This window comes from Nothobranchius furzeri, chromosome 5, assembly GCF_043380555.1.
Source record: "Nothobranchius furzeri strain GRZ-AD chromosome 5, NfurGRZ-RIMD1, whole genome shotgun sequence".
In the NCBI taxonomy this organism is placed as follows: Eukaryota; Metazoa; Chordata; class Actinopteri; order Cyprinodontiformes; family Nothobranchiidae; genus Nothobranchius; species Nothobranchius furzeri.
Window position 1 is genome coordinate 77,206,201 of NC_091745.1, and position 17,313 is coordinate 77,223,513.

General features: G+C 42.7%; 1 protein-coding gene across 1 annotated transcript in view; it reads left to right on the forward strand.

The window, feature by feature from the left end:
• prkcg (protein kinase C, gamma) overlaps positions 1 to 17,313 on the forward strand; it is a gene marked incomplete in the record, with an annotated part of 44,650 nt that overhangs the window by 25,322 nt on the left and 2,015 nt on the right. The window contains 4 exon segments of the mRNA XM_070551165.1: positions 14,482 to 14,655; positions 14,886 to 14,977; positions 15,396 to 15,458; positions 15,579 to 15,717. Of these exon segments, the coding sequence (XP_070407266.1) occupies positions 14,482 to 14,655; positions 14,886 to 14,977; positions 15,396 to 15,458; positions 15,579 to 15,717 (468 nt within the window).

The window sequence follows — 17,313 nt, forward strand, 5'->3', positions numbered from 1 at the left end:
TCTTCAGTGGGCGGGGCCATCTCAGTGTAGGACATTACTTGGTATATATGTTGTGGTTTGTGTGTGTGCGTGTGCGTGTGTGTGTATATGTGTGTGTTTATGTGCATGTGTGTGTGTGTATGGCAAGCCAAATGAGCATTTATTCTGATATCAGGATATCAGCCAGAATTGTCATGAACATGTAAGCCATTTCTGTCCACTAGTTAACTAGTTAGACATGTTTGTGTCAACTAGTTAAATATCGAGGGTGAAAATGTGCCCACTAGTTAACTAGTGACAGCAGAAATGCGCACTAGTTAACTAGTGAACACATTTAGGCTTCAGTAGTTAACTAGTTGACACAAAAACTGCTCACTAGTTAACTAGTAAAAGCAGAAATGCATAGCAGTCAGCTACTTGAAGGTATTTGTCTCACTAGTTAACTAGTGAGGGTCAAAATGTGCACACTAGTTAACTTGTGGTAGACATAAATGCGCACTAGTTAACTAGTGAACATATTTTGGCTTCACTAGTTAACTAGTTGACACATAAATGGCTCACTAGTTAACTAGTAAAGACCAAAATGCATACCAGTCAGCTAGTTGAAGGTTTTTGTGTCTCACTAGTTAACTAGTGATGGCCAAAATGTGCACACTAGTTAACTTGTGGTAGACATAAATGTGCACTAGTTAACTAGTGAACACATTTTGGCTTCACTAGTTAACTAGTTGTCACATAAATGGCTCACTAGTTAACTAGTAAAGGCCAAAGTGCATACCAGTCAGCTAGTTGAAGGTTTTTTGTGTCTCACTAGTTAACTAGTGATGGCCAAAATGTGCACACTACTTAACTAGTGAAGGCTTAACTCCTAACTAGTTAACTAGTTGGAGTAGGTCAGTGCCACTAGTTAACTAGTGAACCATTAATGGCTCACTAGCTAGCTAGTTGATGGCAGCAGGCTCACTAGTTACCTAGTTGATGCATCCATTGTCCAAACTAGTTAACTAGTGAGGACATAAATGTATACTAGTAAACTAGTTCAAGTCTACATTCACACTAGCTAGCTAGTTGCGCAGAATTCTAATTAGGAGGCGGAGAATTTCTCAAATTAAGACTCTCTATTGGCTCCCTGTGTCAAAATAAAATATGACAACCAATCACAGTGCGGAATTTCGTAAAATCCCACCCCAAACATTTGCATGCGGCACACAAGTTAACATGCTGGCCAGAGGAACCTCAGCTAGTGAACTAGTAGTGGCTTCAGTGTGACACTTACATGTAAACTTGTGAAGGCAGAACTGCTCACTAGTTAACTAGAGAGGGTACAAATGTCCACTAGTTAACTAGTGAGGTGCAAAATAAGTGTCACTAGTTCACTAGTGGGCCCCAAATCGCCCACAAGTTAACTAGTAAGGTGCGGATATGCTCACTAGTTAACTAGTGAGGTGCAGATTTGCTCACTAGTTAACTAGTGCGCCCTAAAGCGCCCACTAGTTAACTAGTAAGGTGCAAAAAAGCATCACTAGTTAACTTGTAAAGTGCAGATATGCTCACTAGTTAACTAGTGGGCCCCAAAATGTCAACAAGTTAACTAGTAGGGTGCGGATTTGCTCACTAGTTAACTAGTGAGGCACAGATATGCTCACTAGTTAACTAGTGATGTGCGGATTTGCTCACTAGTTAACTAGTGAGGTGCAGATTTGCTCACTAGTTAACTAGTGTGCCCTAAAGCACCCACTAGTTAACTAGTAAGGTGCAAAAAAGCATCACTAGTTAACTTGTAAAGTGCAGATATGCTCACTAGTTAACTAGTGGGCCCCAAAACGCCAACTAGTTAACTAGTAGGGTGCGGATTTGCTCACTAGTTAACTAGTGAGGCACAGATATGCTCACTAGTTAACTAGTGAAGTGCGGATTTGCTTACTAGCTAACTAGTGAGGCGCGGATTTGCTCACTAGTTAACTAGTGAAGTGCGGATTTGCTCACTAGTTAACTAGTGAGGTGCGGATTTGCTCACTAGTTAACTAGTGAGGTGCGGATTTGCTCACTAGTTAACTAGTGAGGTGCGGATTTGCTCACTAGTTAACTAGTGAGGTGCAGATATGCTCACTAGTTAACTAGTGAGGTGCAGATATGCTCACTAGTTAACTAGTGCGCACAAGACGCACACTAGATGCTGTTTTTGGAGCAATCTAGTTTACTTGTTATGTAAAAATGTGTTCTTACTAGTTTACTAGTGACAAATTTACCTTCACTAGTTAACTAGTTGACATATTTGGCCTTTCTAGTTCACTTGTAATGGGACAGGAAGCACTCACTAGTTAACTAGTGAGCATATCTGCATTATAATTTTTTCTCACTAGCTTATAGAGGGCAAACTGAGCCTTACATGTTAAGTAGTGAACACAAAACACTGTCACTAGTTAACTAGCTGCAGAAAAATGCCCCTCAAACTAGTAAATTTGTGGAATTTGAATAAATACACACTTGGCTGGCATTCTGTGTAACATATTAACTAGTTCGACCGCTGTACTGCTCACTAGTTAGCTAGTGAGCAAATCCGGCCTTTACATGCAAATGAAGAAATGCAGAACAGCAATGTGATTGGTCCATGTAGGACTGAGAAACAGAGAAAGTATGGCGGACTCTGTTCAGGCTGTTCTAAGAGAAAATTTGATAAACTAAGATCGTTTGAGCACATAAATAGGTTTTGACGATATTTGTAGCGAGAAAGTTGTGGTGTATTGCTGTAATCTTTGTTCAGTTAGCGTGTGCAGTCTTTAGTTTTCAGTTATTAGTCTGAAAAAGCCTGGAGGCGGAAGGCAGCGGCAGACAGCATGTCTGTTTCTGTTGACAGGAAAGTGCAGAAACTCCGCAGAAATCTCCGTCAGATATATTGTTTCACATTTGTACGGAAGCGACAAGTTTATAATAATAAAAAAGGCTCTATTTTACATACGTTGCTGTAAAGCCTGCCAGCACTCATAGTGTTTTAAAGGTATGAATTTGCGAAGAAATGTAGCACCTAGTGCTGGTGGTCTAGTGACTAACGCGTTCGCCTGCAATGGTGAAGGTCGCGGGTTCGATACTGGATCATAAACTTTAGTTTTGTACATTATTTCACTTCTTTTCTTTTGCATAATTTTTGTATTTATGTCAACAAGAAACAAAATACGTAACGGATTAGTGGGCAGAGTTACACACACACACACACACACACACACACACACACACACACACACAAAACATGTTAACAAGTATTTTATGAGTATGAATCTGATTATTGCCGACAGTCGATATTTAAGCATGTGTGTCCCCCTTCCTCAATCCATCCTCGCAAAATAAAATCATCGGCACAGCACAGCAGGCTTTCTCTTGATCCAGAACTAGCACTTCGAAATTGATCATGTCCGCGGCCATCTGCTGCACAATCAGCTGCTCGCATCGCGGGAAACATTGAAAACAGCTTCATGAACTGAGACACAACAGGGTTAACATCGACAAAAAAATCCACAAATAAATCTAAATAATTAATGCCATTTCCGTCTTTTTCGTTGAAATATACAAATAGCAGATCATAAATCTAGAGCAGAAAAAGCTGCTGCAGGAAGCAGGGTCTGTAGTTATTCATGCACCAATTCATCAATGTGATTATTGATCAAGATCAGGTAAACTGATATTAATGTTGCAACATTTCATTTGATCATCTGAATGATACCACACAACTGAATGACCTGTTGAGTCTCTGCATATTCAGGTATTTACTACGGAAAACAAACAACAGCAGGCAGCAGCAGGACTCCCCATGTTATTTCTCGGGTCGCTGGCCCGCGGTCGTCGGGGCCGCTGCGGTCAGCTCTTAGCCGGGAAGCCCTCGTTCGGCTGCGTGGGCTGCTTCACCGTGGACCAGCTCCCAGCAGCCGCTGGTCGGGAGAAACGCTCTGGCTGCAGCTCCGATCAGACCCTACCAACACCTCGCCACAGACAGCACCGCATTAAAAGCCCACAATTACGACCCGCTCCCCAAAGTTACAGTTCTCAAGCACTGATGAACACATACATAACCCACAACAGCTATGAAATGTGTGTTATTTACGGCAAAAAGGAGATATTTTTCAAGCCGACGTGCCAATGTTAACCGCAGTTGGCTTGGAAATGTGCTGATTTTATTATTTTTGTCAATTAAAATCCCCCTTGTTTGCTCTTACGTTTTACGAAAACGCAATATTAATTAAAGCACGCTTTAGTGATCAGCATGTAAAGCAAAGAAGAAATGTGAACATTTCAACCCATTTCGAACCAACCAGTAATATGATTTCTTAATACGGTGCAGCGGCAGCATTTAAAAACCAAAATATAGTTTTTACTCTCCAAAAAAAGGAGAAGACAGTCACGGTGCAGCAACCCATTTTAGTCCATTAATCTCCACAATAAATATCCAGACAGAGAATTTCTACGGCCTCGCTGTAAACTCCAATGTCACCCAGGACCAGTCTTAAAGAGACAACGCGCTTAAAGGGAAAGTGTGTAGATTTCTGGCAATAGGGGGTAGTAAATACCAAAGTCACTGCAAACAAGCTGTATTTTTTGTTCAAGTGAGGACCTTACTAACTAATGCTTATAAAGCCAACAAAACCCTCTGGACTCTAGCTGTAACTCTCAAATTAGGATATGAAATTAATGACTCAGGTTCACGCTCCAATACATTAATTGTTTGAGAAATGCATCTTTTTATGTTGAGTGCCATCCGCCAAATAACACACGAGAAAAGGAAGAAGAAGAGTGTTGTTGCACAGTTTTCAAAGGAGTCAAAAACCACCAGCAAAACCATAAATACAGCTAAATAAACATAAAATCCAACATGGCGTCCTCCAGAGAGTCGGACCCTCGCCTGTGTATTTTATTACTATGAAGGGTACATGAACTGATTAGGAACACAATGTCATAGGGTCAAAGGTCAAGGTTGTGTGAGGTCATATATATATCAAAAATTGCCTGAACGGGTTGAATGATTTTGACCAAATCAGAGGTGATAGCTCCCTATCAAAGGTAGATAAACTGATCAGGTCACAACCTCATAGGGTCAAAGGTAAAGGTCGTGTGAGGCCGTATATATGAAAAATTGGTTTTTGTGTGCAATATCTTCTGAACAGGTTGAAATACTTTGACCAAATCGCAGGTGAGAACTCCCTATCTAAGGTAAATAAACTCATGAGGTACAAAACCTCATAGGGTCAAAGGTCAAGGTTGTGTGAGGCTGTATATATGAAAATTTGGCTTTTGTGTGCAATATCTCCTGAACGGGTTGAAGGATTTTGACAAAATCAGAGGTCATAACTCCCTATCAAAGGTAAATAAACTCATCACATACACAAGTTCATAGGGTCAGAGGTCAGTGTCATGAGAGGTAATATATATGACCAGTCAGGCATATCCCGCGACGCTCTGCATCGATTTCCAGGGCTTTCTTGTTTCTGCAGAGTTTATGTAGGGTGCTGCTGGTTTGGGGTGTTATGTCAGCAGGCAGAGTTTAGGAGTCTGACAGCTGTGGGGAAGAAACTGTTTCGGGACCTGGTAGTCTTAGTCCATAGGCTCCTGTAGCGCTTCCCAGAGGGCAGGAGGGTGAAGAGTCCATTCGATGGGTGACTGGAGTCTGATGGTTTTCCCTGCCCTTTTCAGACACCAAGAAAAAAGGAGAGTAACTATTTTGTTTGTGTGATTTTATTTTGTTGTGTGACTACTGGTTGCAGTTCCCTGTTCAATTGATTGCTGTTCCCTGTTAAATTTAAAAAAGAAAAAAGTCTAAAGTTTTGTTTTGACTGGAGAGAACTAAAAAAGGTTACACTGTCTTCTGGTACTAGCTCAAAATAACAAGTGGTGCTTGCTGCAGAACCACAAAGGCGGAGCTGCACCAGAGTCAGCCCCGCCCATTCCAGAATCAGCCCCGCCCATTCCATTAGAGTCAGTCTAATTCCTTCCAGTTGTCAGACTTGATAGCATTCTGGAACCAAAGAGGGTGTTATAGCTAAAAAATGCAAGATTGAGGACGGAGTTGAGAAGTTAATTGAACAGTTTTTGTAAAGGTTCCATATAATTAAAAATCTAACTTTTGGAACTTTTAATCATGTTATATTGTCATTTCCTCATAAGAAACACGCCAAAGCCATTTTTAGCCTCATTCATGCATTTTCCTCCCATCTCAGCTTCAATTTGGTCTCCTCCCCCGAAGCGGGTCTGGTCTTGGTTCTCAAATCTGGATATTCTGTGAATTTTCTGACAAATTATTTCTGAAATGACTTCTACTGAGACACCGCCAATAAACAATACATCCCATCTCAGAGACACACTGGGCAGCACAATTACATGTAACGCCACTTGATTTATAACAGATGTGGTGGTGTAGTGGTTATGGAGTCAGGTTGACATGCTGTTTCGCCTCCCAGTAGTGTAAGTTTTAGGTAGTTTACAACCTCTTTTCTTCATTTCTAGCTACACTTGCCAGTACTATGTTTACAACAATTTACTGGTATACCGTTTAACATATAATGTGTTTATTTATTTATTTATTCGTTTATTTAGCCAGTGTGAGTCCATTTGTGAGCAGAGTTTCAACTAAAATGCTGTTTAGGAACGACCAAATTCAAAGAACTTTTAGCGACATAAATATTTTGCTGAAAAGAAACATTACAACTAAAATATAAACAAATTGAATGTGGCTAAATAGACTGCTGATGACCCCACCGAGAATCGAACCAGCATCAGCTGAGGGGAAAGCAAAAACCAACTCAGACGATTTTACCACTAGACTACCAGAGGCCGTTCAATAGACTGAAGTGCTGTTGTACACCACTCTTATTAAACCAGCTGTAGGCAGATATTCGCTAAAAGAAACCTTTTCATTTCGAGATATATTCAGTCTTTGTCATGTAGCAAGTTATATTTATCTTGTTTAATTGGAGTATAGAACATAGCATTAACGACTGTAAACTAGTAACAGCCGTAATTCATGTGGGTCAGGTCAGTTTGCGATAAAGTTGAAAACAAAAACGGAAGTCAGTGGGCTAGGCTGAGTTTGCGTGAATGGGCGGGGTGCAGCTCCGCCTTTGTGGTTTTGCAGCCAGCACCTTCTCCAAAATAACCACAGTTTTTTTCCCTCAGTGTCATTTGATCTATTTCTTGGGAAGATGGATGGATGGATGGAGATATATATATATATATATATATATATATATATATATATATATATATATATATATATATATATATATATATATATATATATATCAATAATTATTTTTAATATAGCCTTTTTCAATACCAAACTTTCAATACCAAACAAAAATGAACTACAATAAAATTACTGGCACACTAAATTCCAATTCTCCTCAATGGGACTTGAACTCGCCAACTGATCTCCCTTACACGACACCAAACGAGGTGCTTTACTTGATTTGGGAGGGGGGAATAAAAGCAGTAAAACAATAAAACTTTGAACATTACAACACAAAGAGAAAATAAATAATGTTACAGCAATTGCGGAATGCCATCTGCGGGATTCGAACCCGCCGCAACGACCAACCAGTAGGTGTCAAACCATGACTAATGAGTGCAAGCCTTGGCGCTCAGGGACACCCATCAGATTGTGAGGCCACAGCACATACGTTTTAGACTGGGTGGGATTCTTATACCCAACAGGAGTCTTCTGCCCGCCTTCTCATTAGAATATGCATAATTTGTGTTTCAGGCACTAGTTAACTAGTGAGCTGCTGCACTGCCACACATGTAAACTGGTGAAATTTCAATTGTTCCACTAGTTAACTAGTGGACAAAAATGGTCAGCTTGTATGTGTTTTTAGATGCAACTAGTTAACTAGTGAGCAAATCTGCACCTCACTAGTTAACTAGTGAGGTGCAGATATGCTCACTAGTTAACTAGTGAGGTACTAGTGAGGTGCAGATATGCTCACTAGTTAACTAGTGAGCATATCTGCACCTCACTAGTTAACTAGTGAGCAAATCCGCACCTCACTAGTTAACTAGTGAGCAAATCCGCACCTCACTAGTTAACTAGTGAGCAAATCTGCACCTCACTAGTTAACTAGTGAGCAAATCCGCACCTCACTAGTTAACTAGTGAGCAAATCCGCACCTCACTAGTTAACTAGTGAGCATATCTGCGCCTCACTAGTTAACTAGTAAGCAAATCCGCACGTCACTAGTTAACTAGTGAGCAAATCTGCGCCTCACTAGTTAACTAGTGAGCAAATCTGCACCCTACTAGTTAACTAGTTGGCGTTTTGGGGCCCACTAGTTAACTAGTGAGCATATCTGCACCTTACTAGTTAACTAGTGATGCTTTTTTGCACCTTACTAGTTAACTAGTGGGCGCTTAAGGGTGCACTAGTTAACTAGTGAGCAAATCTGCACCTCACTAGTTAACTAGTGAGCATATCCACACCTTACTAGTTAACTTGTGGGCGTTTTGGGGCCCACTAGTGAACTAGTGACACTTATTTTGCACCTCACTAGTTAACTAGTGGACATTTGTACCCTCTCTAGTTAACTAGTGAGCAGTTCCGCCTTCACAAGTTTACATGTAAGTGTCACACTGAAGCCACTACTAGTTTACTAGCTGAGGTTCCTCTGGCCAGCATGTTAACTTGTGTGCCGCATGCAAATGTTTGGGGTGGGATTTTGCAAAATTCCGCACTGTGATTGGTTGTCATATTTTATTTTAACATAGTGAGCCAATAGAAAGCCTCAATTTGAGAAATTCTCTGCCTCCTAATTAGAATTCTGTGCAACTAGCTAGCTAGTGTGAATGTAGGCTTGAACTAGTTTACTAGTATACATTTATGTCCTCACTAGTTAACTAGTTTGGACAATGGATGCATCAACTAGGTAACTAGTGAGCCTGCTACAATCAACTAGCTAGCTAGTGAGTCATTAATGGTTCACTAGTTAACTAGTGGCACTGCCCTACTCCAACTACTTAACTAGTTAGGAGTTTTGCCTTCACTAGTGAACATGTGGACACTTTGAACTGTCACTAGTTAACTAGTGAGACACAAAAACCTTCAACTAGCTGACTGGTATGCATTTTAGCCCTTACTAGTTAACTAGTGAGCCATTTTTGTGTCACCTAGTTAACTAGGAAGCCAAAATGTGTTCACTAGTCAACTAGTGGGCATTTCTTCTGTCACTAGTTAACTGGTGTGCACATTTTGGCCATCACTAGTTAACTAGTGAGACACAAAAACCTTCAACTAGCTGACTGGTATGCATTTTGGCCTTTACTAGTTAACTAGTGAGCCATTTTGTGTCACCTAGTTAACTAGTGAAGCCAAAATGTGTTCACTAGTTAACTAGTGAACATTTCCGTCTCCCACTAGTTAACTGGTGGGCTCATTTTGACCCTGACTAGTTAACTAGTGAGACACAAATACCTTCAACTAGCTGACTGGTATGCATTTTGGCCTTTACTAGTTAACTAATGAGCCATTTTTGTGTCAACTAGTTAACTAGTGAAGGTCAAAATGTGTTCACTAGCTAACTAGCGTGTACAGTTTGACCCTCACTAGTTAACTAGTTGACCTGTTGACAAGATATCAGAATTTATGCTCAAGCGGCTGGCCAAATTGGGCAAAGTTAACAAGTGGGATTTTTACATTCAGTAGTCAGCTAGTACGAGTTTTTGTACCTTACTAGTTGACTAGTAAAAACTAAATGTGTTTTAACTAGTTAACTAGTGGACATTGATCTGTCCACTAGTTAACTAGTGAACACACTGAGCAATACTAGTTAACTAGTAAGATATGAAACATTTTAACTAGTTAACTAGAGAGAATTTAGGCCTTACTAGTTAACTAGTTGACATTTAGGCTGTCACTATTTAACTAGTTGACACAAACATGTCTAACTAGTTAACTAGTGGACAGAAATGGCTTACATGTTCATGACAATTCTGGCTGATATCCTGATATCAGAATAAATGCTCATTTGGCTTGCCATATGTGTGTGTGTGTGCGTGCGTGCATGCGTGTGTATGTGTGTGTTTATGTGCATGTTTGCATGTGTGTGTGTGTGTGTGTGTGTGTGAGAGAGAGTCGTGGAGGATGGCTGCTTATACTGAGCCAGGATTCTCTGGAGGTTTCTTCCTGTTAAAAGGGAGTTTTCCTCTCCACTGTCGCTGCATGCTTGCTTAGTATGAGGATTCCTGTATAGTCACTGACACTAGACAGTGACTCGATGCAACCTGCTGGGTTCCTTATATAGGAAACTTTTTTCTGATTGGCTTAATGAACTGACCTGTATTGGAATGTTTATTATGTAAAGTGCCCTGAGGCGACTCTTGTTGTGATTGGACGCTATATAAATAAACTTGAATTGAATTGAAAATTGAATAGGACAGCATTGTTGTCAGCACATCACAGCGGCCTCTTTTCCCTAAAACCTGCATCTCGTGGCTCAGTGTTGGAAATGTCAGCATCATTATCGCCTACAGCATCCCACAAATCTCATCGGAATGGCTTTTTAATGCCTGATAATAACCCGAAAGCTGTGCACATTCGTTGTTTCATGTCTGCTGGTTTTCAGACGTGGATCAGTTTTAATTAAACATCACATTCAGCTGTTTCACCGTGGCACAGACATGCTGCAGAACTTTTCTCATTTTTCTGCATGATTTTACACATTTTACGTCTATTTGATGATCTGTCCCTGCAAGAAAAAGTCCAAAATCGTGTTGAATTCAGTCTTTATGGTTGTGGAAGTTCTTCTCATTCCCTAAACAGAAAAAAGGATATTTTTAAAAACTATTTCTAAATATTGCACCAAAGACACAAATCTCAGGTCGTCTTTGCTCCGCTGCACATCCAAATGCTGCAGCACAGCTACAGTTTCAGCCTTTCAGAGCTGAAAATCCATTTAAATTTGCTTTTATATTTTCTCACCCAATCAGTTCCTTTAGAAAATCATGTTTCATACCTCAGCTTGAACTCCGTGACTGTCATTTCTTAATGATGTCACAAACCTCTCTGTTAAAACACTTAGCTATCTTCTGCTTTATGAGTTTCAATCACGGTATTTTTCAAGACAGCGGAGCCTCCAGCTGGTAGAGCCTGAACATCTTTTCAGTTCAAGGACGATTGGAATGTTTTTAAGTTGTTTTGGTTAAATAAAACTTCTGAACATTTAATGCTTAAATCACTCTTTGAACGATCTCAGTTACCACATTATTGCTGTTATGATGAAATCCAAGCAGGGATGGAACTATGTTGATGCTGGAATAACGTCGTTCTAAACTGCTTTTGCATGAGCTGTTAGGTCGTTGTTGTTTTTTTATTAGAGCTGTTTTCAGACTGCAGTAATCCACGTTGATCTTGGGTTTGCTGTGCCTAGCTGTTAGCTTGTCAATCCTGTCGTTATGTTGTGTTTCTCCAAACTGAGATCGAACAAACAAGCTACCTATAACAGCTTTAAAGGAAAAACGTGTAATACTTGTTTCTGATCGGTCATTCTGAGTTTCACATGCAGGCTGAACATGAAAATTGTCTCCTACACCTAGCTATTAGCATCTGATAGAAAACAGACGGTGAAACTCTAGGATAGAAAATTTTGATAGATCTACGTCACACTGTCACTAACATTCACGGACTCACCCATCTGGACTCACGACGGGGAAGGCTGTTGTTGGTTTAGCGTCCAGGAAACAGCAGAGAACGTCTGGGCTAGTAAAAGCTAACTGTTAGCATTAGCAACTCCACCACACAGCAGAACTCCTCCAGGATTGTGTTATTTATGAAGATAAAAGATCAGCGTTGCAGAGCAACTAGTCAGCGGTAAAGGCTTGTTGCTGTTAGCCAATCAGAGTAGAGATGTCCAAAATATCAGGAAGTAAGACTCCAAATCTTGTTGTTTTCCGCCTCCGCTCCTCGAGCTAACTTCTACTTCCTGAAACAGGAGTGTCTTTTCCACAGAGATGGACTCACAAAGCATTCATACATAGAGACGACTGCTTATGTGTTGAAAAAATAAGTGAACTTGGTCTTTAATATCTCAACATTTGGAGGAAAATAATGATTAATTTTTCATCCTTTAACTTCTTGTTTCTGCCTCATCGTGGTCATGATCATTTGATCACACATAGTTAACTTTTCACAGAAGAAGAGAGACTTGTGTGTGTATTTACACCCACTTTGTGCTTAATTAGCTCTTTGATTTTTAAACAAACAACTACCTTTCATCTCATTCGAGTTTGAATCTCAGAAACAGAAGTGCTGTGTTACAGGATACGAGCCACTCAAACTTAAAGTGACTGTGTGTATTTTCTCTGGCAATGGGGGAAGTATTTACCTTAATTTTTGCAAGCAAGCAATATTTTTGTGTTCAAGTAAGACCTCCCCAACGGATGGCCATTAGGGTCAAAAATCCCTGGAAGTGCAAACTCCAGCCACGTGACAAACACGTCAGATTCCCGTTCATCTCTGGCAGCAAGAGAAGAGGAAAATGTGTAAACAACAATGTTTATTAATGGTGAAAGTCTTGTGACTGTTTGTTACAAATCAGTAAATGCATTTTGTCCTCACAGGCTTCCGTAGAAGGAATCATAGCTTCTAAAATGGCGTCGCCTGGAGACTTAGGGTGTTTTTCAATGTCAAGGCGCCTTGCTTACGAGGACGCTGTCCTTCCTTGGTCAAAGGAAACGATTAAATGGAACAGACTTGCATCACGTGAACGCGGCTTCCACGGCGGTCACGTAACGTCACGTGACACGGGAGATAACGTTATATTTTATACGAATTAGTTTCAGTATAAATATATAACGAGCCTTTTACTTTTTGCCAACTCCGGGTCGGGAGAGAGGTCCTACCTCAAGTGGAGGAGTTTAAGTATCTCGGGGTCTTGTTCACGAGTGAGGGTAGGAGGGATCGGGAGATCGACAGGCGGATTGGTTCGGCGTCTGCAGTGATGCGGACGCTGAGCCGATCTGTCGTGGTGAAGAGGGAGCTGAGCCAGAAAGCCAGGCTCTCGATTTACCGGTCGATCTACGTCCCAATCCTCACCTATGGTCATGAGCTTTGGGTAATGACCGAAAGAACGAGATCGCGGATACAAGCGGCCGAAATGAGTTTCCTCCGTAGGGTGGCCGGGCTCAGCCTTAGAGATAGGGTGAGGAGCTCAGACATTCGGGAGGGACTCGGAGTAGAACCGCTGCTCCTCCGGATGGAAAGGAGTCAGTTGAGGTGGTTTGGGCATCTGGTCAGGATGCCTCCTGGACGCCTCCCTGGGGAGGTGTTTTGGGCATGTCCTGCCGGCAGGAGGCCCCCGGGTCGACTCAGGACACGTTGGAGAGGTTACATCTCCAATCTGGTCCGGGAACGCCTTGGGGTCCTGCCGGAGGAGCTGGTGGAGGTTGCCGGGGAGAGGACAGTCCCTAGTTGGGATGCTGCCCCCTCGACCCGGACCCGGATATGCAGAGGAAGACGACGACGCCTTTTACTTTTTTATATTGTGTATATGTTTGTTAACCCTCCCACTGTCCTAATGGGTGTGACCCCGTGAGGAAAGTTGACCATTGAGCAGGACTGATGCCTTTGAGGTCCACGTGGCAGGGGTGAGGTGGTGCTCACTCCTCACCCCTGCCACATGGACCCACGGGATAAACCATCAACCCTGCTCAACGGTCAACTTTCCTCATATAAACATATAAACATATAAACGAGTTACTACCCGGTAGCCACAGAAGCTGCAACTACTAAGCAACTAACCAAACATAGATAACTCCTTTGGATCTAAAAAAATCATTTTAAATTAGCCGACTTACTTTTAAACTTGAAATTTGTCCCTGAAGTAGCTGCCGGCTTCTGATCTGTCATCCTTTTGAAAACACTGCGGTGTATTGTGGGTAATTTTTGACCAAGGCTAGGCTACAAGACACCTCCCGTGTATCCTTTCTCAGCTAGCTAAATGGCTAACAATCAGAGAACACACGCCTCGGTAAAACATGAACACTGGAGCACGTCTTAGCGGCTCCCGATGACGAATCTCCGAGGCAACCGGGGCGGGGCCAAGACATCAAGGCGAGGTTCCTTGGCGTTGACAAACACCCTTAGACCTGCTCCCGTGTATTTTAGACCTGATTTTTATGGTTATATGTTATGAAGCCGCCAGTATTTTTCAACAACTGAGCATCATTTCATTCACTTTCAACAACATTTCGATGGATATTTCCAGAAATTAAGTGTAAAAACTGCACGTTGTCTCTTTAAGTGAAGGTTGACTAAAGGTTTGAGGTACTTCAACGAAAAAGTGTCTTATTGAATGTGCAGATTATGGTTGACTTCTAACAATATTACAAAAACTGGAATTAGAAACATTTTTTTATGTTTAGAAACAGCTGGAGCTGCACCATTCTTCGTGGATTTCATGCAGCAGCTGGTTTGTTGTTCCTGGCCGACGCGCCGCAGACGTAACCGTCTCTCTGCTCCTCGTGTCTGCTCAGGTGCTGCTGGCAGAAGAGCGAGGCAGCGAGCGTCTGTTCGCCATAAAAGTGCTGAAGAAAGACGTCCTCTTCCAGGACGAAGACACGGAGAGCGCTTTGGTGGAGAGGAGGGTTCTGGCGCTCCCTTCTCGTCCTCACTTCCTCACATCGCTCTATTCTGCCTTCCAGACGGAGGTGTGGGAAACCACATTCCCTGTTTGCTGAACACACTCTTTGTTCCTGAAGGATGAATTTGATGGTGTGTGTGTGTGTGTGTGTGTGTGTGTGTGTGTGTGTGTGTGTGTGTGTGTGTGTGTGTGTGTGTGTGTGTGTGTGTGTGTGTGTGTGTGTGTGTGTGTGTGTGTGCGTGCGTGCGTGTGTGTGTGTGTGCGTGCGTGTGTGCGTGTGTGTGTGTGTTTCTTCAGGACCGTCTTTACTATGTGATGGAGTACGTCAATGGTGGAGACCTGATGTTTCACATTCAGCAAGTTGGGAAGTTCAAAGAGCCTCACGCGGCGTACGTAGACGGATAAAGCCTAGCTTTGATCACCGCCTTCATCTACAAAAGTCTCACATCCCGTCTCTCTTTTATCCTCCGATCCATTTGCGTGCAGAGTCATCTCTTTGTGCATTACGCCTGGTGACTCATAGACAGTCATCAGCACCGGCCCTGGAGCTCTCTCCTCATGCCGATCTGGTTTTTCCCATCAGATTCCTCTCCTCCTCCCATATAATCGATCATCTTTGAACCTTCATCTAAAACCAATTCTTACGCTGCTCCACATTTCCATTCTTTTTCTTTCTTTCATCTGTTTGGTTGCTGTCCTGTTTCGTCATCCTCCTCAGCTCCTTCTCCTCTCGTCGTCTTCCTCTGAGTTGGCGAGAAAACCCTTTGGTCAGCCGCGAGAGTGGTCCCTTGTTCTCCTTCCTTCCAGGTTTTACGCAGCGGAGATCGCGGTCGGACTCTTCTTTCTCCACAGCAAAGGGATCATCTACAGGTGAAGATCTAAAATGACCTGAATGTCAAAGCCGTGCTGCAGATTGGTCCCATCTTTTGTGGCTGATGATTAATAAAGATGTTGATGAATTCTGCTGTAATTTGTCTCCCTGCTTCTCAGAGACCTGAAGCTGGATAACGTGCTGCTCGACAGCGAGGGCCACATAAAGATCGCTGACTTCGGGATGTGCAGGGAGGGGATGTTTGAGGGTGACACCACACGCACCTTCTGCGGCACTCCAGACTACATCGCCCCCGAGGTACCGTGACCTCTGACCTCTCTCTGTGCCGCACCATCCCTCCCTGCTTCACCCCTTCCTGCTTGTTCGACGGAGTTGCTCCTCAGCAGCTCCTCTCGTCTGCTCCGTCCTCTCTGACCTCGTCAGCGTTTTTAAATAATTAACCTCACATGATTCAATTAGCAACGCCGGTGCCTTCACAGTGTCACGTAGAAACTCATCTGTCCTTCAGAGACCTCGTGATTGTTCCGTCCTCCTGCAGCTTAAGACTTTTAGTCTTGACTCAAACGGTTCGCTAAACACACATAAAATAAATCTTTCCTCTTTATTTGAACTCTTCCTAACCTTCATGGGATTTACTTCTGACTTGTTTCCATTGCGGGTGATAATCCACAGTCCCCTATCTGAAAAAAGTTTGAATTTAAAGTTAATTTGCTGCTTGGAGTGAAATTGAATGTTGCATAAAAAGATAAAACTCTTCATGTTTCTCCTTGCAGTGTCTTCCCATGATTCCGTGTAATCTCAGGCTCTCGGGGCCGAAAGCATCTTAATCGTAGAGAAACGCGTGAAACTGCCTGTTTCTTTCGTGTTGCGTCACACGGAGATAACGTGTACGTTGTTGAAAGTGAGCAGAAGGAAATTCCCAACAGAAAGTCCGTTGGAAGCGTTTGAATGTTGGGCTGTTTTATGCCAAGATATCAAAATTTATTTCACTTCCAAGTTTTTCACATAACTAAACGTTCCATCTCGTCTTCTTAAACCTGATTCGTGCTTCTCCGTCAGCTCCAACAGGGAGAAACACGCACGGACGGAGACATTTTGCCCTCATGCTTCTCCGTCTCCTGGGGAGCGTTGCAAAGCAATTCCCCGCCAGGACACCAGAGGGCGTAGCGCTGTTCTGTGATATCCTGTCATCCAAGATAGTGTGTTTATATTGTGTTATTTGTATATAAGAGACTTTTTAACACTGACAATTTTGTCTCTCATCCTCCTCCACCTCTTCATGCGCTCGCCACCTCTAAACCCACGTTTCTTGTCATTTCCGTCCACAAATAAAATGCTTGCTGAGCATCTTTTCACTCCTCCAGTCACGGGGCAATTAAACGTTCATATTTTGGAGTTTTTTCGCGAGGTATTCTTCAAGCTGCTCCATCTCTGCCGCTAGTTATCCTCGGCTCTTGTTGTATTTTTGAGGGCGGCAGTGTAGACGACAGCAGCGTCCCGACCAATCACAAGCTTGCGTTCTCCGTCTCGTTCGACGGATGTTTAAAAAAGTGGGCTCGACTCCGTACGTACTTGCGTGCCTGCCGGGGCCCTACGCAAGGACAGATAATGGCGTTGCGTGTCTCCGCACTGGCGCAGGCGGAGAAGCATGAATCCGCCTTTAGGCGTGTTTCTCAGTCAGAGGGGTGCGCCTCCCTGAGGTGGAGCAGTGGGGGGTTGGGGAGCGCGAGAGACAGGAGGATCCATTACTGTTAGCATCCTCCAGTCACTAGGTGGCAGCAGCGCTTGGACTAAGCCTCAGGCTGCCTGTTCAACCCAGCAGAAGAAGCAGCTTAAAGGCACACCGCTGCACTGAACTGACGGATGAAATCACAGACGTCATTTACGTAGAAG